Source organism: Tamandua tetradactyla, chromosome 11 (assembly GCF_023851605.1).
Source record: "Tamandua tetradactyla isolate mTamTet1 chromosome 11, mTamTet1.pri, whole genome shotgun sequence".
Classification (NCBI taxonomy): domain Eukaryota; kingdom Metazoa; phylum Chordata; class Mammalia; order Pilosa; family Myrmecophagidae; genus Tamandua; species Tamandua tetradactyla.
The window spans coordinates 98,179,628-98,203,784 of NC_135337.1; the positions used below are offsets into that span (position 1 = coordinate 98,179,628).

The following is a 24,157-nucleotide window of genomic DNA, read 5'->3' on the forward strand; positions in this document are numbered from 1 at the left end:
AAATTTTGCAAAAATCTGAGTATTCTGATGATCTGGCAATAATCAATTATATTGCATCAAATTCCTTCCATTCATCATCAGAGTCAAACTTTAACACAACTTGAGGGATTTAGAAGTATTTTACACTAAACTTGAGGAAACCTGGTTTGATTTTTTAGTGATTCACTAAGTTGAGGTGCCATCCAGCTAAAAAAAAACCCAGCATTATCCTGATTACCCAGAACAAAGCAGCACTCTTTACTAATTTCTATATTACTTTTTTAGAGAAAGTAGAGTGACTTCTGAAAATTTTCCCAGTATAAATTATCTGCAATTGAAACATATATGGGAAGTTATGTGATAAAATTTTGAGGGAAAAACCACATTTTGTTTTTATACAGAGGATGTCCTTAAAAAACAAATATATTTAAATCTTAGTAGTTTAGCAATATTTCATGGATAACACTTATTATGCAGCTTTCTAAAACCATATTCTTAGAAATATTCCAGGTCCTGCATGCAATAATAGAAGATGGCTCAAAAAATGCTAATTAATTATATTTAGAAAGAGGCCAAGTAAATACCCAAAAAAAGAAAAAGGAAGAAGAGGTGTTCTTACATTTTGAGTGTCACTGGCATTTCAATTGCTTGGAACCCTCTCTCTTCTGCCTGATTCTGAAGAGAGCATTTTTCACTTCTTTGTTCCTAAGACTATAAATGAGTGGATTCAGCATGGGAATCAACATAGTGTAAAACACAGAGGCCACTTGATCTTTTCCCAAAGAGTAGGACTGCTTTGGTTTTAAATAAGTAAAAATTGTAGTGCTATAAAAGATGGTAACTCCCAGGAGGTGAGATGCACAAGTAGAGAAGGTTTTATACTTTCCTGATGTGGAATTAATTTTCAGGATAGTAGACAGAATGGACCCATAGGACACAGAGATTGTGATCAGAGACACCATGACATTTAAACTACCAAAGATTAATATCATTATTTCAATGTCATGAGTGGCATTGCAGGACAAGGATAAAATGGGGATCATGTCACAGAAAAAGTGATAAATTACATTGGATTTGCAGAAATTCAAATTGTTCATGTAAACAACAATGACTAATGATTCAGTAAAGCCAATTGCATAGGACCCAGTGATGAGGGCTCTGCAGAGTCTCGTGGACATAACAACCTGATAGCTTAGAGGATTGCAGATAGCCACATAGCGGTCAAAGGCCATAGAAGAGAGAAAAAAAAATTCAGTAACAGCCAAGAAGATAAAAAAAGACATCTGAGTGAAGCAGCCCATGAATGAAATACATTTGTTGGAAGTTTGTAAGATTTCTAAGGTTTTAGGGATGATGACAGTTGAGTAATTGAGGTCAAGGAATGACAGGTGACTGAGGAAATAATACATGGGAGTGTGAAGCTGAAGATCCAGGTGAATTATCAGTACCATCCCTGCATTTCCCAGCAGGGTAATCAGGTATATCAGGAGAAACAGCATAAAAAGGACCTGCTGGATCACTTCAGAGTCTGTCAGTCCCATAAGGATGAAGTCGGGTACATTTGTGTTATTCTTACTTCCCATATTAGTAAGAATGAACTGTTGTAAACTGTTGAGAAATCAAAGGTGCTACTTAGTTGAATGACTCAAAAACAGTTTTTGTTTATAGTAATGATGTAGCCTATTTTGTTTTGTGGTTCTAGAAATTCATAATAAAGAATAGTTTGTAAAATATAATTAAAAAAACTTCAGAATGCCTGCCAAATTAAACTAGTATAATCATTTGGATATTATATAATAGAGACTCATATATATTGCATAATTAAAGTGGATTTGACACTAAACATTTACACACATGAAAATGCTATACCATACTTATTACTTCATTTTTAAATGAGAAAACAGCACAGAAAGTTAAGGGACTTATCTAAAGATTATTTGAGTTCAGAGATCATGCTCAAAAATATGTTGCCACTAAAATTTAATTTGAGAGAAACAGAAAAAAGTACTAGATATATAGCAAACAATGATAGATTCATGCATAATTTACTGTTACATTGTATCTAAATTTATACAGAAAAATGACATAACATAAATTAAACCTTAGAGTACTGCACTTGGATGCATGAATATTATAGATCAGACATTACTGTTAGTTTTCAAAAGATATATTAATGGATTATTTAAGCAATTATCCTCCAAAAATTATTTCCAATACATGTACATTGATTGATAACACTGATTCCATCAATTCTGTTTCCATTTGTACAAATTTTGGTATTACCTACTTAGGTAAGGCTCTCATGATATATATAAATATATGTGCATGCACAATATTCTAATAATATCCCCATTTTTAAAACAAATTAAAGAACTTTAACTTCTAATTAATACTTACCACGAACCAAAATTGGTGAAAAACTTTTTACAGTTTATCTGTCTAGAAATTTGTCAAACTCATTTGTCTCACCAATGCAACATGTAAACCATTAAAGAAGTCTGAAATTTCCATGATATAATATCTACTTCTATGAAGATAAATTTTGTTTGATATTTTTGTGCATACAATTTTTTTGTTTGTAGGTATTTTAAAATCTTTTAATGTTCAATAAATCAATCTAAAACTTTTGTTTAGGTCCTGATCAATAGACAATTCAGCTGGAAATTATGTCTCAAACTATACAAGGGAGCTACTGTGAACACAGGTAGAAGAAAGTATCCTTGTCTTTCACCCTGACAATGCCAAGGTATCTCTTATATTAAGGACTGTTGATAATGCAACATTTGCTCATCTTTGGGGCCAATTTCCAAGGAATATTGCTTGGCATCATTCCAAGGATAAAATTTAAAGATGAATGCATCTGTGTTAGGTTTGTTACAAACAGTCCCATTCTCCCTAGTTGCCACATAATGGTGAGAAGTACTTTTTTTGGCATTTCTTTGTTATGTTATAATTCATGACTGTGTTAAAAAATCTATTTATGAAAAAATACTTCATGGCTAAAAGGCTAAATCATTAACCACTAGGGATGAAATATCACATTTTTCTCAATGAAATATTTTATATTTATAAGTGTGACATCATTACAGAAGTAAAAATTGTTCATTACACAAAAATTAGAATACAACAAATTTCAATGAAGATGCTGAAACTCATTCATAACTGTAGTTAATCTTTAGGTTATTTTCTTCCAATTATTTCCTTTGTGCATATAAAGCTTACTTAGATATATACTTATGTGTATATCATTTTTTTCACACTGAATTTTCAATAATATCCCTAATTTATAATTAAATAATAATAAGATATTACTATATCAGACTCTTGTATAACCCACAATTTTATGTATTTTTCCATGGCTGATGCTGCACAACCAACTTCTTTCTACGAGTGTACACCAGCTAATGAATGGGCCTTTTTGAGGCATCACAAGGAAAACATGATGGAGTTTCTCTAGTCAGTTTTGTCAGTATCAATATAATTTATCTACAATTGGATACATTGATGCATTCATTCATAACAATGCTTGTGCATTTTGTTCATTAAAAAAATGTGAGAAAAGAAAGTAAAAATCTGCCCAAGAGAGTAAAGATTTTAAAATTCTTTCGTTGGTCAAAAGTTCATTTTATCTATATATAACAAGGAGAAATGCATTATTATGAACTGTGCATGAATTAATGAGAATGAAATCAATTTTCATATAGACTTATAATAACTTGTTCAAGAAAACTTGCACTGCAGAATTTCAGGAGATAATTTGATGGTACGAATAAATAAATTTAAAAATATTTATCATATATTTGATGAACCTTTGGAAGTACAATTCTTCTCAGATTTTCTCAGTGATACTGAGAAATGCTTATTTAAAGGTTCAAAAGCCAGCATCAATTTATTTCACAATTTATGACCCCAGGGTCTAGGTTGTTCTATGTTAGTGCCACTTCAACTGGGGTCTGCTGACTCCTTGCAAAAATGGCCATGTAGGAATTTTTTTTTCAGGATTGAAATCGGATTTTCATAGTCATTAATTATACTTTAAAATAATATAAGTAAAAAATTGAAGAAAGAATAATTACCAACACTAATTTTGTGCCTAACTTCTTTTTACTGAACCTTTATTGGTGACATTCCAATATATCATCTCTAACAGTAAAATACTTTTGACAGAGTATCAGGAGTAGGTAAAATGCAAAGATGACTTCTTTTCCCCACATTTCAACAAAATTGGAACTTTATCCCTAAAAATTACCCAATGAAACATAAACAAAGTTCTATTCCTCTTTTTAATTGCATCAATTTAAAAATCTATTTTGAAGCTCTATTAAGGATCTTCATAACTGTCAGAAAATTTAGTTCTATTTTTTTTTGCATGAACAGGCACCAGGAATTGAATGTGGGTTTCCAGCATGGCAGGCAATAACTCTATTTTTATTATACTGTCCTTCTTATCTCTGGAGTACCATTAATACTATTCTCTAATAGTATTGAGTCAGGCTATAACAGGAACCTGAGATGGAAGAGAAGATGCCATGAGGAAGCATTTGAGCAAAGATGGTTAAGCAGTGCCAAGAGCCTGTCCTGCATAAGCATCCTGTCTGGGGTTACACACCTATGTGCAAAACACCTGGGGGCAGCCCAACCTGCTCAAATGCACTGACTACCACCAGGCACCACCCTGGAGAGGAGGGAGGGTATGCAAAAGAGTCCTGACTTGTTAAAATATGCTTTTCAAATGCCTGTCTTGTAAATAAAAGACCTAATGGAGTGGGTAACAGAACATTTTTATTAGGCCTTAAACCACTTTGATCTAACAAGAATGGGATAGGAGGAGTAATTAAAACTTAGCAATAAGAGCAAATTGCTTTGGCATTGAATGCCTCTGGGCTCTCTGTAATTGACAGTGTCAGCATACCCCTCTTGCATGTGAAATTAATAATCTTTGCTCAATCTGGCCCATGCCCTTGAATTCTTTCTTGTGGCATGGCAAGAACCTAGAAATTGAATCTATCAACAGTACAACTTTGCCCCACAGTAATTCCAATGCTGTAATCACAGATGTATGTTTGTACCAGATTCATCCCTGGAAGTCATATCCAACATTGCAGGGAAACTTTCGCCCCTGCTGTCATGTCCCACATAGGGAGGAAGGTAATGATTTCACTTGCAAAGTTGGCCTTAGAGAGATAACAGCTACATCTGGGCAACAAAAAAGTCCTTTGGAAGTAACTCTTAAGCATGCCTATAGGTAAGCTCAGCTTCCCCACTATATAAATGAGCTCACAACAGCAAACCTCAAGATCAAGAGCTTGGCCTATTGATTTGTGTATTCCTAATGTTTGACATAGTATCAGGAGTTTCCCTAGTCATAAAGTTTAATAGTTTCATATTTTTCCCCATCCCTCAAAGGACTTTGCCATTATTTTTTGATTATCTGCATAGTGCACTCTGGGATGTAAACAGTCATTATTTTAAGGTATACAGGATAAAGGCCCTCCTTCTCATTCTAGGATCCCTGTTTTAGGTTCTGGACAAAATAAAACTTTTGCCTTTGGTCTCATAGAGTAGCTGAAACTCCAAAATACAATTTCTTCCTTACCCCTGTATTGTGTATTACCCTAATCCTGACCTGATCAGTTTCAATCTTATAACTAAATATGGGGCTATACATATATAACACAGCATCTCAAAATCCACAAACAACAATTACCACTCTGGACTAAATGTGACAGCTATAAGAGCCTGCAATCTAGGCCCCAATTTTCTTATATGTATTTTCTAAATGAGACAATATGATATTTCCTCTTTTGTTTTGAGTGTATTTTGCCTTACCAAATGTTCCCCAGTTTCATTTACAATGCTGTATACCTTACAACTTCATTGCTTTTGTGGCAGCACAATGTTCAATCATATGTATATACCATCAATTGCCAATCTAACTCTCAGTCAGTACATCCTTCTGCCACGTCCATACATTGGGCGTCATGTATAATGTTCAAAGTCAACAGTCCATTAATACTTTCAATTTTGGACAATTTTATTGTTTCCAAGAGAAAAACAGCTGATAAACACACCCTCACAAGTTGAAAATCCAAACTTCCCCTTAACTCTTATCCCTATTTCATTATTTATCCCTGACATTGCTGTGGTATTACTGATGTTTTCTTGTTAAACAAAGCCTATAGCATACAATAGCAGTTTCCCCCATACCTTGCAAATATACAGCCTTTGTAAAAGATTCATATCTTTGAAGTAGTTCATTCAATAACTTATTTATATTTGCAGTGGTAATTGGTAGGACATATGGGTCTATGCAACCCCTTTAAATCCTTTTCACCTTCAATATGGCAATATTATTTATAGACCCACTAATGGACCACCTTCATGTCTATCTATTACCTTATATTTAAGTTCAACATCATTAGCTATCATTCACCCATCTCTAGCTTCCATGTTTCTCTAGGTCCCCTATATTCTGTATTATAAGCCTCTGACTTTACATTTACCATAGTCATAAAAGTGGAATCGGGCGGGCCGCGGTGGCTCAGCGGGCAAAGTGCTTGCCTGCTATGCCGGAGGACCTCGGTTCGATTCCCGGCCCCAGCCCATGTAACAAAAACGGAGAAACAGAATACAATAAAAAAAAAACAAGAAAATGTTTAAAGATGTTTTCCTTTCTTCCTTCCTTCCTTCCTTCTATCCTTCCTTCCTTCTCTCTGTCTTTCCTTTAAAAAAAAAAAAAAGTGGAATCGTGCAGTATATATCCTTTTGTGTCTAGCTTATTTCACTCACCTTTATGTTTTCAAAGTTCATCCAACGTGTCATGTGCTTTAGGATATCATTTCATCCTACTGCTGCATAATATTCCATCATATGTATGTACTATATTTTGTTCATTTGTTTATGGTACTCCAATTGTTTCCATCTTTTACCAATTGTGAATAATGCTGCTATAAATGTCTGCTCATATCACTGCTTTCAGCTCTTCTGAGTATATGCCAAGTAGTGGAATTGCCAGGTCATAGGGCAACTCGATACCTAGTGTTAGGAGGAACTGCCAGATAGGCTTTGAGTCAATGTAGCCAAACAGACTTCCATGTCACCTGAAAAACACAAATTAAAATGACAATAATAAAACTCCACATGGCCTGATGAATGTTAAATATTAACAATTTCAAAATTATGTGCTGAGGAGCAGTATCACTTGGCAATGCTATTGAGAGTTGCATATTAGTATAACTGTAAACCTATTTCTCCATATCTGTAGATATGGAGATATATCTATATACCTTGTGTCCCAACAAGTTTTCTCAAAGTCATATCAAACAGTAATGTGTATATCCTGTCATCAAGTAACATGTACAGGCAGCCTTATTTTTTTATTTTTATTTTTATTAATTAAAAAAATTAACTAACACAACATTTAGAAATCATTCCATTCTACACATGCAATCAGTAATTCTTAATATCATCACATAGATGTGTGATCATCATTTCTTAGTACATTTGCATCGATTTAGGAAAAGAACTAGCAAAACAACAGAAAAAGATATAGAATGATAATATAGAGAAAAAAATAACAATAATAAAAACAAAAGATAAAAAATGTATAAAAAAACACAAACAAAAAAACTATAGCTCAGATGCAGCTTCATTCAGTGTTTTAACATAATTACATTACAATTAGTATTGTGCTGTTCATTTTTGAGTTTTTGTATCTAGTTCTGTTGCACAGTCTGTAACCCTTCAGCTCCAATTACCCATTGTCTTACCCTGTTTTTAACTCTTGATGGTCTCTGTTACCAATGACATATTCCAAGTTTATTCTCTAATGTCGGTTCACATCAGTGGGACCATATAGTATTTGTCCTTTAGTTTTTGGCTAGACTCACTCAGCATAATGTTCTCTAGGTCCATCCATGTTATTACATGTTTCATAAGTTTATTCTGTCTTAAAGCTGCATAATATTCCATCGTATGTATATATCACAGTTTGTTTAGCCACTCGTCTGTTGATGGACATTTTGGCTGTTTCCATCTCTTTGGAATTGTAAATAATGCTGCTATAAACATTGGTGTGCAAATGTCCATTTGTGTCTTTGCCCTTAAGTCCTTTGAGTAGATATCTAGCAATGGTATTGCTGTGTCATATGGCAATTCTATATTCAGTTTTTTGAGGAACCGCCAAACTGCCTTCCATAGTGGTTGCACCATTTGACATTCCCACCAACAGTGGATAAGTGTGCCTCTTTCTCCACATCCTCTCCAGCATTTGTCATTTTTTGTTTTGTTGATAATAATGGCCATTCTGCAGGCAGCCTTATTTTTAAACCAAACATCTAAAATAACCCAAATGTCATCCATTATAAGATGGAAAAAGTATAGAAAATTTACACAATGAATTACAATTCAACAATTAGAATGAATATTTACTTCTACAGAAAATATGACTGACACTAAAACAATATGTTTTGCTAGATACAAAAGAACACATGTGCTATCATATACATTCCTATTAAGTACTAACAAATGATGAAGACAAATATATGATTTTATGAGTTTGATAACTATATGGGGTGGTTAAGAAGGGAGGTTAGGTTATCAAAGCTTTATATTGAGTTCATAGAACATGCTTTTAAAAGTCAAAAATATTTCTCAACTTTGATGAATCAATATATTATAGGTAAATATTAAATTCTTCATTGATAGATTTAAACAAAAATATTATTATATCATTAGGGTGAATATTATCTATTCTCTTTTGGACACCATCTCTGTGCCAGGGATTATGTTGGTGTTCTCAGTACATGTTTTCTTATTTTTACAACCATGCTAGATATACATTATCAGCCTCAATGTCAGAGATAAGATACCTGAAGATTGAAATGGTTTAACAGTCTTAAAGTGTTCAAATTTAGAATTGAATGCAGACAGATCATTCACCCAGTGCTCTTTCAACATCACAAACTGATTCAAATAAAAAATGTAATTGAATCAATTAAAGTACCTTAAAAAATGTCTCATAATATATGGTTGATTATGGAATTTTTTGTTTTCATTTATTCTCAAGCTGATTTTCTCATTTGTGAAATTTTGTAATAACCACTCTTCAAAAAGACAAGTGTAATGAAAATGTACTATGTTTCCTATTGCATATATCTGAATGTGTATTTTCTTATTTGGGTAAAAAAAAATTTATATGATAAATCTAGGAATCTAAGGAGTGAAGTGGAACACAGTGAGTTTTATTCCTGAAATTAGAACAATCTAGCTTTTTAAATGTTAACATTTTACTGAGAATGCATTTTCTTAAATGTAGTGTGAAATTTTCCCTTTTCCCTTGAAATAAAATTTCACTACACACAAGTGACAGAAGTGCAGAAATAGATAAATCAATAATATTGGAGATTTTATACATAGCTGTAAGACTGTTAGATTAAATAGATTAAGCAGACAATTATGCAAAGATATTGAAAACATCAAACAAAATAGTTACTAATCTTGAAGGTAGGTCAAAATGGAGAGATGATTGACAGATAAATATTTGATAGATGATAGAAAAACAGGCAGATATTTACTTACACATAAATTATGAAATATCATTTGATACAAAGCAATAAATAAAATTTTTCAGGGACAGTGAGAACATACAGAGACCGTATATTTTTTACTTGTCTCCTCAATATTTTTCTGTCTCCCTATCTCTTTTTTCCCACTTTATCTTTCTCTCTTGAGTACTTGAAACAATATATTAAAATCTCAAACTAATGCCCATAGATCATCTAATTCTTTCACCAACTCCCACAGATACATTTTGGTTAATATTAAGTCACCATTAAGTAAAACAGAGAAAGTGTATCTGGCAGAGCTTTAAATAAATGAATGTTAAACTCAGAAGGTATGAGTTCAAAGCCCACTTAGTTCCTGTATTCCTCTCTCTGTACATTGGCTAAAATAATTGATTTAACTAAACCTCAGGTTCCAAGCATTATAAAAAGTAAGAAGAATGATACTTAACTTTTTTGTTTATGATTAGTAAATAACAGACATTATTAAAATATTTCACACATTATATATCAAATATAGAATTCATAATTTATATATTTCATCCATTTAATTCTCATAGAAACTCAAATTAAAAACTAAGGAGAGATTTAGAGAGATTTTAAAAATTATTGAAATGCACTCAGGTGGGAAAGTCAAATCTGTCATGTGAACTCAAGCAAAATGGCCCCAGGAAATCACTCCATTTATCTCTGCATTATAATGACCTATTGTAAATTTTGATTGCTTCCAAACTGCCTTCTTTATGCAGATGTTTTACACAGTTTTTAAAGTTTTCAAAGAGTTTATTGCCAACTGCTACTCCCAATTTTTCTCGGTGATGAACATGACAGGTATAAATAATTGTATTCTAGAGTAGGAAGTTCTGAGACTCAGAGGGTCATATAATTGGTCACGCCAGTGCAAAGACAAGTCATCTGGTCTCCACAGAATTTATAATATTGTCTCAGAAATCTACACAAGTGTCCTCTATGTACCCTCTGAAAGATGATCACTAAATGTTTCCTAATTTTATTAGTTCATTACCCAAATAAATATTTACACATATTCATTGCTAATACTATTTCTAGTTGTTTAGTTCTTATGTCTGCTTTTTGATTTTCATTGGCCCAAATCACCTGTGCTTTGCAGATTATTATCTCCATGAAATTACCCTTGGGCAATCAGCTGTCATTGATTGGTGAGGACTTTTGCTCCAGAGGTTTTGCTCTTGAGACCACGGGCATATCCACCTTTTGGGGCAAAGCAAAACTGACCTAGGTACAGAACATAAAAATGGACTTTTTTCTTCTGAAGTCATTCACAAATACATTATGGATAGAGAAATTTTATTAAACACTCTTTCAGTCTTGGATTTGCAGAAATGCGAACAAGAGAAAACTCTGTTGTCCTTTCCAGACTAGGAACAGATATTACACTTGAATGAGCCCCTTGTGGTTACTGTCCTTGGTAATGCCTTTTCTCAGTTCTTTCTCATCCGCACTGCTATTTCACTGAAATCTTTTACTTCACTGAAGAATTCTGTTTTTGCTTTGAATATGGAAATGGGATTCAAAATGAATCCATGGTTATGGTAGCAATGCAACAAGCCAAATTATAATTTAATAAGACAACTATAATTATGTTAAAAAGATAAGTAAATTAATTGACATTTATTAGAAAAATAGCAAGCACAGAGAATTCTGATAGATAATTTTTAGGCATTGCTGTATTTTTCAATTGCCATAAGGGTAATATCAGAGAGTCTGGTGCACTCATCTACAATGATTAAAACTAAAGCCTATTGGATGGGTATTTCTTTACCCTATGTCTGTTGAATCAGAATCCAATTTTCAAAATTCACAAACTATGTGTACAGAATTTACAGAGGAGAATATAAAAGAAAGTAATACTATAGCAAAATAATAACATACAAAACAAATTGTAAAATATGTGTTTATAGAAACAATAAATAATAGCAATACAACTATTATTACATGTTTTATAAAAGTAATACTTCAGAATTAGTTTGGTTTTCCTATTTTGTGATCACAGTGTAAAGAATTTTTAATAACTGAACAGGACTTTGCTCAGTGTTTGTCCTTTTTTTGTAAAACTGTAGATTACTATAGTATTTATTTCAACTAAGATTCTATGTTCATATATATCAGCTAGATTGAACAAGTCTAAAAATCAGTTAGCTAAAGAAAAGAACAGCAATTTTCTATTTTGTTTTCATTTGGATTTGTTGAATTCTGTTTCAAACATATTTACCAAGCAAAACTAAAAATATTAAAATATTTAATTTTAATGAAATTTGAAGAGATTCATAGTGCCTGTACATACAAACTTCAGCATGACTTTGATTTAATCCCCACTTTTTGGATATTGTCAATTTTAGTTTATAAAAGTCAAGCCCCTAAGCAGCCTAATTCATAACAAAATATTGCATTATGCATATTCTTATAAATAATGTCTTAGTTGTTTTGTCTAAATTAAAATAAAATATCATCAAATATTTTGTAAGTAAATAGATTAATATTCAGAGAATTCAGTTTATTGAGTGATTATCAGCTTAAGGTAAATTCATTGATGAATCTAGTAATATTAAATATTATTATTGCTCATCATTATTAGATTTTTTACTTATAATAAATAATTGACATTTATCCTTAAATAAAATTTATCCATAGTGTAGAAAGTACTCTTTAACTCAGTGTTTTATGTTCTTGAGTTTATTCATGAGCTATAGGAAATAGGTGTGTAATTTATGAACAATAGAATACTCAATCTGTATACCTAATTTAGAAAATGATATGACTTGCTTTGAACACATACATTTTCATTAAAGGCTGTCTACCTTATCACTGGATTTTGAAAATATTTCTCATAGTTTCTTAAATTACAATAATCTGTTAATATTTTAATATGGAGAAGAATAATTTAGAAAATAATTATGATGTGTAATCTCAAATCAATTAATCCTTGTCATTTTTAAATATGAGCATTGTACATTTCCTTATTTTAAAAAAGTCAGTATTACAAAATGAAAAGTATAAGTACCTTCTCCTTTCCAATTACTCACTCAGAGAGGGAAACATCTTGAAGAACCCAATTTAATATTTCTGGCTTGAGGAAATCGTGTAACTTTTCTTTATAGTATAACATATTTTATCAATTCTCCTTCATTTTTTAATTTATTACTTCAACAATTTCTTTTTACTAAAGAAAATTACCACTAATAACTTGTCATACCTTTTACTGAAAGTAATTCCATTTACATAAATTTTAAAATTTTCAAAAATAATCATTGTTTTTATTTAAAAGTTCTCATTTTATAAAAGCATCCCATTTTTTGCTTCATTGAAATAGTCTTAGTTCCTAAGAATTAGATGGCTGTTGGTTTATTTCGTTTGTCCCAGTATGAGTGCGGTTTGAGACCACATAATTTAAAATTTCCCTATTGTCATGGTTAGGGACAGGAGTCAACTTGGCCAAGTTGTGGTACCTGTTTATCTGATTGGACAAGCACTGGCCTGTCTGTTGCAATGAGGACATTTCATAGGATTATGAAGGTCATGATCACGTCAGCTACACCCACAACTGATTCCATTTGTAATCAGCCAAAGGGGAGTGTCTTCTGCAATTAGTGATGCTAAATGTAATCATGTGAAGCCTTTTAAGGAGGACTCAGAGGAGACAAGTTCCATTCCTACTTTGGCTGGTGAGCTTCTCCTGTGGAGTTCATTCAGGCCATCCATCGGAGTCATCAGCTTCGCAGCCTGCCCTGTGGATTTTGGACTCTGTGTTCCTACAGTCACGTGAGACGCTTTCATAAATTTTATATTTGCAAGTGTTCCCTGTTGATCCTGTTTCTCTAGAGAACCCTAACTAATGCATCTTGGTACCAGGAGTGGTTCCTAAGGAACAGAATCTTAAAAATGGGTTTTTATGAATGGTTTTCTACTCTGACTGGACTCAGAGACACTAAGGACTCTGATTTCCATAATCAGAATGACACTCCCAATCCATGGAGTGAGTTGGCAAAGGAGATAGTCAAAATATCATCATTCGATTCTCCTAATGATTCGCTTGTACAAAGCCAGACTCTGGGGGATAATGTTTTTGACACCTTTACAGAGTTTTGTAGAAATAAGAGTTATAGAGATGTTGGTTGGTTGTTGGTAGATACACTGTCTACATTAAAGGGTGAAAGGGATGGGCTTAAGCCTTCAAACGAGAAGCTTAAGCACCATTTGAAAGATGTAGACATTTCTATGAGTAACCTGAAGGAAAATCTTATTTCCTGTAGCCATAGACTTGAGATCTCCGAAAATCAGACTCTGAATCTTATTGTTAGAATAGCAACTTTACAACGTAAAATGAAATCTCAGTCTTGCATGGTGTCTGCCATTAAAGTGAGGGCATTGATTGGAAAGAAGTGGGACCCTGAAAAATGGGATGGTGACATATGGATTGATAATGATGTTGGGGGTGAGGTTGAAACCCTAGACATACTGAGCCTTCTCTAGATAACCCTGTAATAGTCTTCCCTGAGGACATAGCCACCCCACCTCTAGCCTGCCTTGAGGAATTGGCCACCCAAACTCCTCCTGAAGGGATTAGCCCTAGAGTTATTAATCCTGTTTCACCAGATGAAACTGCAAATGAAGACCCTGAAGCAAATGGCTGGGAAGATATTTGTAATTCTTTTCATGACCCACCCCCACCACCCCTCATTTCTTCTAGACCTATAACTAGACTAAAGTCCCAACAGGCCCCTAAAGGTGAGGTGCAAAGTATCACACATGAGGAGGTACATTATACTCCAAAAGAACTGGGTGAGTTTTCCAATTTCTATAGACAAACATCAGGGGAATATGTGTGGCAATTGATTTTAAGAGTGTGGGATAATGGTGGGAGGAATATAAGGCTGGATCAGGCTGAATTTATTGATATGGGCCCACTAAGCAGAGATTCTGCATTCAATGTTATAGCTTGAGTGGTTAGAAAAGGTGTTAACAGCTTGTTTGGGTGGTTGGTTGAAACATGGATCAAAAGGTGGCCAACATTACCTGAGGTTGAAATGCCAGAACTGCCCTGGTATAATGTAGATGAGGGGATCCAGAGGCTTAGAGAGATTGGGATGTTAGAGTGGATTTATCATGCAAAGCCTGCTCTTACACCCCAGGAACGTCCAGAGGATGCACCTCTTACCAGAACAGTGAGAAATAAGTTTGTGAGACTAGCACCATCATCCCTCAAGAGCTCTGTGGTTGCACTTCTCTGTAGGTCAGATATTACTGTAGGAACTGCTGTCACTGAGCTGGAATCCTTAAACACAATGGGGATGACAGGATTCCGAGTTGGCAGAAGCCAGGTGGCAGCACTTAATCACCAAAGACAGGGTAGACGTGGCTATTATAATAGACAACAAAGTCAAAGGAGGCATCAAAATTATATGACACGCAGAGATTTGTGGCATTGGTTAGTAAATCATGGGATGCCTAGAAATACAATAGAAGGGCAGTCTACTAAATTCTTGTTGGAGCTGTATAAACAAAAGAGTTCTAGGTCAAGGGAACAGAAGTCTAACCTGAATTACAAAAACACAGAGTCACGGCCCCTTAATCAATTTCCAGACTTGAAACAGTTTACAGACCCTGAGCCCCTTGAATGAAGGGGAGGCCAGGTCCCTATGGGGGAGAAACCTGTTACACTGCCACAAATTTATACTGTTAACCTCCCTGTAAGTCTTCCCCAAGGAGACGGACAGCTTTTTACCAGGGTAACTGTGCATTGGGGAAAAGGAAATGATCAGATATTTTGGGGATTATTAGACACTGGTTCAGGAGTGACATTAATTCCAGGAGACCCAAAACGTCGCTCTGGACCATCAGTCAGAGTGGGGGCTTATGGAGGCCAGGTGATCAATGGAGTTTTAGCTCAGGTCCATCTCATAATGGGTCCAGTAGGCCCCTGGACCCATCCTGTAGTTATTTCCCCAGTTCCGGAATGTATAATTGGCATAGACATACTGAGAAACTGGCAGAATCCCCATGTTGGTTGTCTAACTCGTGCAGTGAGGGCTATTATGGTGGGAAAGGCCAAGTGGAAGCCACTAGAACTGCCCCTACCAAGCAAAATAGTAAATCAGAAGCAATACCGTATTCCTGGAGGGATTGCAGAGATTACTGCCACTCTTAAAAAAGGACTTGAAAGATGCAGGGGTGGTGATTCCCACCACATCCCCATTCAACTCTCCTATTTGGCCTGTGCAGAAAACAGATGGGTCTTGGAGAATGACAGTGGATTATTGTAAACTCAACCAGGTGGTAACTCCAACTGCAGCTGCTGTTCCAGATGTAGTATCATACTTGAGCAAATCAATACATCCCCTGGTACCTGGTATGCAGCTATTGATCTGGCAAATGCTTTTTTCTCAATAGCTGTTAGTAAGGACCACCAGAAACAGTTTGCTTTCAGCTGGCAAGGTCAGCAATATACTTTCACTCTCCTACCTCAGGGGTATATCAACTCTCTAGCCCTATGTCATAATCTTGTTTGCAGAGACCTTGATCGTTTCTGCCTCCCACAAGGCATCACACTGGTCCATTATACTGATGATATCATGTTTATTGGACCTAGTGAGCAAGAAGTAGCAACTACTCTAGATTTACTGGTAAGGCATTTGTGTGTCAGAGGATGGGAGATAAATCCAACAAAAATACAGGGGCCTTCCACCTCAGTAAAATTTCTAGGTGTCCAGTGGTGTGGGGCATGTCGAGATATCCCTTCTAAGGTGAAGGATAAATTGCTGCATCTGGCCCCTTCCAAAACCAAAAAAGAGGCAAAACACCTAGTTGGTCTTTTTAATTTGGGCGACATTTTCCTCATTTGGGTGTGCTACTCTGGCCCATTTATTGAGTGACCAGAAAAGCTGCTAATTTTGAGTGGGGACCTGAACAAGAGGAGTCTCTGTGACAGGTCCAGACTTCTGCGAAAGCTGCTGTGTCACTTGGGCCTATGATCCAGCAGATCCAATGGTGCTGGAAGTGTCAGTGGCAAATAGAGATGCTGTCTGGAGCCTTTGGCAGGCCCCAATAGGAGAATCACAACGCAGACCCTTAGGATTTTGGAGCAAAGCCTTACCATCTGCTGCAGATAACTACTCTCCTTTTGAGAAACAGCTTTTGGCCTGCTACTGGGCCTTAGTAGAGACTGAATGCTTAACCATGGGCCACCAAGTTACCATGAGACCTGAGTTGCCTATCATGAGTTGGGTGTTGTCTGACCCACCAAGCCATAAAGTTGGGCGTGCACAGCAGCACTCTATTGTAAAATGGAAATGGTATATATGAGATAGAGCCAGAGCAGGTCCTGAAGGCACAAGTAAGTTACATGAAGAAGTGGCACAAATGCCCATGGTTTCCACTCCTGCTGCCACATTACCTTCTCTTTCCAAGACCAGAGCTATGGCCTCTTGGGGAGTTCCTTACAGTGAATTGACTGAGGAAGAGAAAACTCGGGCCTGGTTTACAGATGGTTCAGCATGATATGCAGTTACCACCCGAAAGTAGACAGCTGCAGCATTACAACCCCTTTCTGTGGTGTCCTTGAAGGACAGTGGTGAGGGGAAATCCTCCCAGTGGGCAGAACTTCGAGCAGTGCACCTGGTTGTTCATTTTGCTTGGAAGTAAAACTGGCCAGAGGTGCATTTGTATACTGACTCATGGGCTGTTGCTAGTGGTTTGGCTGGATGGTCAGGGACTTGGAAAGACCATAATTGGAAAATTGGTGACAAAGAGGTCTGGGGAAGAAGTATGTGGATAGACCTTTCTGAGTGGGCTAAAAACATGAAGATATTTTTGTTCCATGTGAATGCACACCAGAGGGTGACTTCAGCAGAGGAAGATTTTAATAATCAAGTGGATAAGATGACCCATTCTGTGGATACCATTCAGCCTCTTTCCCCAGAAACTCCTGTCATTACCCAATGGGCTCATGAAAAAAGTGGTCATGATGGTAGGGATGGAGGTTATGCATGGGCTCAGCAACATGGACTTCCACTCACCAAGGATGACCTGGCTACAGCCACTGCTGAGTGCCCAATCTGCCAGCAGCAGAGACCCACACTCAGCCCCCAATATGGTACCATTCCCCGAGGTGACCAGCCAGCTACATGGTGGCAAGTTGATTACATTGGACCACTCCCTTTATGGAAGGGGCAGTGAATTGTTCTAACTGGAATAGATACATACTCTGGATATGGGTTTGCTTTCCCTGCACACAATGCTTCTGTGAAAACTACCATCCGTGGGCTTACAGAATGCCTTATCCATCGTCATGGTATTCCTCATAGCATTGCTTCGGATCAAGGAACACACTTCACAGCAAATGAAGTGTGGGAATGGGCACATGTTCATGGAATTCTCTGGTCTTACCATGTTCCCCATCATCCAGAAGCAGCTGGATTGATAGATCGGTGGAATCGCCTTTTGAAAACTCAATTACGGTGCCAACTGGGTGGCAAAAACTTGAAAGGCTGGGGTAATGTTCTCCAGGAAGCTGTGTATGCTCTGAATCAGTGTCCACTGTATGGTGCTGTTTCTCCCATAGCCAGGATCCATGGGTCCAGGAACCAAGGGGTGGAAATGTGTGTGGTACCACTCACTATTACCCCTAGTGATCCACTAGGAAAAATTTGCTTCCTGTCCCTGCTACCCTGAGTTCTGCTGGTCTACAGGTTTTAGTCCCAAAACGGGGTGTGCTTCCTCCAGGAGAACCAACTGTGATACCACTGAACTGGAAGTTATGATTGCCACCTGGTCACTTTGGGCTACTTATGCCTCTGGATCAACACACCAAGAAGGGGATTACATTATTGTCTGGGGTAATTGACCCTGACTATCAGAAGGATAGGACTGCAACTACATAATGGAGGTAAAGAAGAGTTTTCTTGGAATATAGGAGATTCCCTGGGGCATCTAGTAGTACTACCATGCCTTGTGATTAAAATCAATGAAAAACTGCAACAACACAATCCAGACAGGACTACTAATGACTCTGAAACTTCAGGAATGAAGGTTTGGGTCATCCCACCAGGCAAAGAACCACGACCAGCTGAAGTGCTTGCTGAGGGGAAAGGAAAGATGGAATGGGTAGTGGAAGAAGGTAGTGATAAATATGAACTTTGACCATGTGATCAGTTACAGAAATGAGGACTGTAATACTGTTTTGTTCATGTTATACTATTTAAGTTGTAAGACATCAAGTTTAAGAATGAATGTTGCCCAAGGATTTGCACCCTATTCTGGAGAGATTTAATGTGTTTCCAGTTATATGCAGGAGAGTTGAGTATTGTCAGGTAAAAGAAAAAATGTGTGCTTATTTGTTTTCATTTGGAAATTAAATATGGTCTAAGGTGATATATATATAGGTGCCAAGTTGACAAGGGATGGGCTGTCATGGTTAGGGACAGGTGTCAACTTGGTCAAGTTGGGGTACCTGTTTATCTGATTGGGCAATCACTGGCCTGTCTTTTGTAATGAGGACATTTCATAGGATTAGGTCATGATCACATCAGCTATATCCACGGCTGATTCCATTTGTAATCAGCCAAAGGGGAGTGTCTTCTGCAATTAGTGATGCTAAATGTAATCATGGGAAGCCTTTTAAGGAGGACTCAGAGGAGACAGATTCTATTCCTGCTTTGGCTGGTGAGCCTCTCCTGTGGAGTTCATCCAGGCCATCCATCGGAGTCATCGGCTTTGCAGTCTGCCCTGTGGATTTTGGACTCTGAATTCCTACGGTCACGTGAGACAATTTCATAAATTTTATATATGCAAGTGTTCCCTGTTGATTCTGTTTCTCTAGAGAACTCTAGCTAATACACCTATAAAACTGTTAAATGAAAGAAAAAATCAAATGAGAAAAGGAATTTTCAAAATTATTTACTATGTTACATAAACGAAGCAGTAGATGAATTTCCGTCCATTCAAACAAACCAAAATTCATGCAATTCATTTGGAAAGCTAAACAATCAATAGCTATTTTAGTGCATAAATGAAAATACCTGAGTAATAGCTATGTGACACCTGGCAGGTTTTAGACATATATCTTACATTTCCATCTAAAATTTTTGCAAAGTGAGAAGTCTTGCAGTGTTTCATGAATTTTTCTATACTAACCTCTCTTAGCACAAACTATTTTCTGAAATTTTCACATGTGTATTTTTATGTGATATATTTTTCCTCATTGGATTTGAGTATACAAAAATATCAATTTTTCCTTCTATCCCTAAGGTAGCAGTCTGTGTGTAGAATAGTTTTTACTAGTTTATTTTGATAACAGATGAACCAAAAAATGTTTATATTACTATTATTGTATCAGAAGATATGAAAATGTTGGCAACAGTAATGCCTAGATAATTTAAAGGAGGAAAGTGAGACAGAGGGGATGGAAAGAATGATAGCAAGCATGATTTGTTTGGGAAATGAGAGGTGAATTATTAAGTGGTTTTGCATAGCATGTGAAGTTTTCAGTGTAGTGTCTTCTGGAAGGCAAATTCTTTTGTTGTTGTTTTTTCATGGGCAGGCACCAGGAATCAAACCCAGGTCTCCAGCATGGCAGGCAAGAACTCTGCCTGCTGAGCCACATGGCCCACACTGAGAGGCAAATTCTTAAGTGCAAAGTTAGTTGAAAGATTTCATAAGACCTTAGCATCTATCTATCAAATGTGTAAGAGTTTTATATTTTTAGGCATGAACCAAATCATTGATACATTTTGGTTAGAAACTGTGTTTCTGAAGCTTGTAATGTGTAAATAATTAGCATAGAGAGTAAAGTTATTGATAATAAATTATGTTAAAAATAAATGTATTTATTGTCTGTTATGAACATGGAAGATTACCTAGCACTGAAATTACAAATTGATAAATAATGCATGATGTAATTTTCAAGAGCTTCACACAAATATGTGGAGTAATAAATGCATAGTGGAAGACTTCTGATTCAATACAGTATGTTGATTTTTATACAAAATTTTAAAGTAGCAAAATAAATTTTATATTATCAAGGCAAGATAGCAGAAGAAAGATTATATCTGATCTAGATTTAAAGATCTCATAGAACGTAATGGAAGAAGATGACATTAAGTGTAAAGAAGAAAAATGGAATCAAGTGTGAAATGGGAACTTGATAAAACAATCTTAGATATTTCTAAATACTTAGAACTCAAAATCTGGAACCTCTCTACATCAGATAGTGAGATACTGCCATTTTCTGTGTAGTGTCATATATTTTTGTGGTATTCCCCTGTGCCATATTAGCTTGGCCTAGCAGTAGTTCAAGTACATAGAGTGAACTCACACAAGTGGAAGCAATTTTTAGGGTCAGAGGCATCAAGATGCCTGGGCACCCCACTAGAAAGGAACCAGTGGGTTGTAAGACCTATGATTCTGAATCAAAAGATGAGAGGAATGTATGCCTCTGAACTGAGGTTGTGCTGCCATTGAGGCCACAGTTGTCTATAATGCAAGTTGCTTCTCAGGGTCAGGCCAAAGACTTGTGGTATTCCTCAATGAAGGTATTTCATCATTCCTGGGGCATGTCTTGGCAGATAAAAGAGTTAAATAGGCAAAAATTCCAGATGCACATCTCCAAAGTGGAGTTGGATGTGATGTCTTTCTATCCAGTTGGCTTTCTTTTACTGCTGGTACATTCATAGGTGCTGTCATCTTGTTCCTAAGCTATATCAAGAACCTAGCCATGCACTGATCAAGTCAGAATAACTTAAAGTGATTTAAAGGAAGTTGTTTATGTTCTTGTACCTCCCAGGACTTAAAGGAGATTGCTAATCTACTGAAAGGATAACTCAAACCATTAGTCATTTGGTGGTTACAACTGCTTCTAATAAGGATACATCTAGAGGTGCCGACTTGAGAAGAGTTGAGAGACAAAATTCCTGCAGGAGATGATATCTGGGGGTAGATTGTGAACAGATATATGGGGTGACCGATTCAGAGAAGTCTCCACCACCTGCTGTCTCCACCACCACAACAGTGATTGGAACATTTTTGCTCATTACTTTGCTGCTAACCACCTATAAAATGATAAAGTAAAAAAAGAAATGTAAAGTACCAAGGAGGAGATGCCAATTCTTGCTTGGAGAAGAATACCTGTCTTTACTCTTGCTCTAAGATGTAGTTTCTCCTTAAGGACCTAATCCAGGAACCAAATCAAAAGGCTGCCTGGCTTTATAGAAAATATTTGGCTCAGAATGAGCTCCATCCTTTTTCCTGAAATTGAATATATGGTTGCTATAGCATGGGAGGTCAAACTACTCTCCTTATATTTTGCATAGATTTTTATAACTTGAAGAATGGTGTGGTAGTTAGATTCAGTTGTCAACTTGGCCAGGTGAAGTCACCTAGTTCTGTTGCTGTGGACATAAGCCAATGGTACATGAACCTCATTTGTTGCTAATTGCATCTGCAGTCAGCTAGGAGGTGGGCCTGCTGTAATGAATGATATTTGACTTAATTGGCTGGTGCTTAAATGAGAAAGCACAATATAGCACAGCCCAAGCAGCTCGGCATTCCTCATCTCAGCACTCACAGCTCAGCCCAGGCCTTTGGAGATGCAGAAAGAAGTCACCCGGGGAAAGTTCTTGGAACCCAGGGGCCTGGAGAGAAGGCCAGCAGAGACCATCCTGTACCTTCTCACATAAGAAAGAACCTCAGTGGAAAGTTAGTTGCCTTTCCTCTGAAGAACTAACAAAATAAACCCCCTTTTATTAAAAGCCAATCCGTTTTTGGTGTGTTGCATTCTGGCAGCTATCAAACTAGAACAGATTTGGTATGGAGAGTGGGGTGCTGCTGCAGTTTGCAAATACCAGATATGTTGGAACAGTTTTTTTGAATGACTAAGGGGATGATTTTGGAGGAACCATTAAGAAAATGCTTGAGAATTCCTGGAGTGCTTGAAGAGACTATTGGTGTAAATGGAACTACTGCCAATACTGACAAAGGAGGACACAAAAGGGAAAAAATCAGAGTTTGCAGAGTGAGAACTATGGAAGCTCGGGTCTGAAGATAAGAAACCTTGGCCAGGAGAGTGGACCCACCCATATACATGGAGAGGGAGAGTTTGCCCTGAGGATAGAGGATGAATCCCCTCTCATTGCAGTGGAAGAGTTGTGCAGCCTCAAGCCTTGGAAAAGGCATAGCACGCTCCTTGGGGGACTGGGAGAGCCTGGCTGCCACCACATGGAGGGGTTGAGCCTGTGCCTCAGAAATGGCAGAGAACCCAGTGGTGGCCCTGATGCCTGGAGAGAGTGGAGCCAAGAGGTGGTCTCCTCGATGTTTCCTGAGGTTGATTTGGAAAAAGGCAGGCCACTGCATAGGCCCTCAGAAAGGGTGGAACTGCCACTTTCTAAAGCTGAAGGATGAATGACTTTCAAACTTTGAAATCCAATGGTGTTTGCCCTGCAGGTTTTACATCTATGTTCTTCCAATTTCTCCATATGGAAATGAAAACCTATATCCTGTGAATATCCTCCTTTGCATATTGGCACCAGACAATTTGCTTTGAGATTCACAGGTCCGCAGCCAGAAGAGAATTTTTTGCACGTTAATATTGTTTAAGGTGATGTGTGTAGTTGCCAAGTTGACAAGGGGTGGACATGTGGTAGTTAGATTCAGTTGCCAACTTGGCCAGGTGAAGGCACCTAGTTCTGTTGCTGTGGACATGAGCCAATGTTATGTGAACCTCATCTGTTGCTAATTACATCTGCAGTTGACTAGGAGGTGAGCCTAATGTAATGAATGATTTTTGACTTATTTGACTGGTGCTTAAATGAGAAAGCACAATGTAGCACAGCCCAAGCAGCTCAGCATTCCTCATCTCAGCACTCGCAGCTCAGCCCAGGCCTTTGGAGATGCAGAAAGAAATCACCCCAGGGGAAAGTTCTTGGAACCCAGGGGCCTGGGTTCCAGCAGAGACCATCCTGTGCCTTCCCACATAAGAAAGAACCTCAGTGGAAAGTTAGTTGCCTTTCCTCTGAAGAACTAACAAAATAAATCCCCTTTTATTAAAAGCCATTCCATTTCTGGTGTGTTGTATTCCACCAGCTAGTAAACTAGAACAGACTGCCACCCTGCTTAGGGTTTCATAATAGTGCTGAGAAGACAGTTGGTGAAAAATTAGCAGAGGCCAAAAAAGGAAAAAAAAATCAAAAGGGATATACCAAAAAATGGAGACAAGTCTTGCTTAGAGGAAAATATTCTTTTCTTTCCTACGCAGAGACCAGGCATCAAATCTGTAATTCCAGGTAACACTCATTCCTTAAATTGGCCTTACTAACATGGTGACTGGCTTGGGAGGAGGATTAATCAAAGGAGTATATAGATTCTTAACTATTAAATTTGGCACAGCTTTGCTAAATGTTACTTCTATCCTGGTTGTTCCTACCCAAGAATATTCCTTTTTTTCCATTATTGGAAAAATCCTCCTCTGTCAACAGATAATCACAGGCAAAAAATATCTGAGGCTTTCATGTTGTTTTTTGGGTCTGCCTAATGAGAACAAGTTTATCTTCACCTCCCCATGTGGTTGTTAAATATGCTACTGTATCAAC

The 24,157-nt window shown here is 36.8% G+C and overlaps 1 protein-coding gene across 1 annotated transcript; it reads right to left on the reverse strand.

Moving 5' to 3' along the window:
• Nucleotides 1-608: 608 nt before the first annotated feature.
• LOC143649305 (olfactory receptor 8H1-like) lies at nucleotides 609-1,562 on the reverse strand. Its single transcript, XM_077119433.1, has one exon. The coding sequence runs from the start codon at nucleotides 1,560-1,562 to the stop codon at nucleotides 609-611; it is 954 nt and encodes a 317-aa protein (XP_076975548.1).
• Between the last annotated feature and the right edge of the window lie 22,595 nt (nucleotides 1,563-24,157).

Bases quoted from the DNA above. Each gene is read 5' to 3' on its own strand.
- LOC143649305 (XM_077119433.1), bottom strand. From the start codon at position 1,562: ATGGGAAGTAAGAATAACACAAATGTACCCGACTTCATCCTTATGGGA.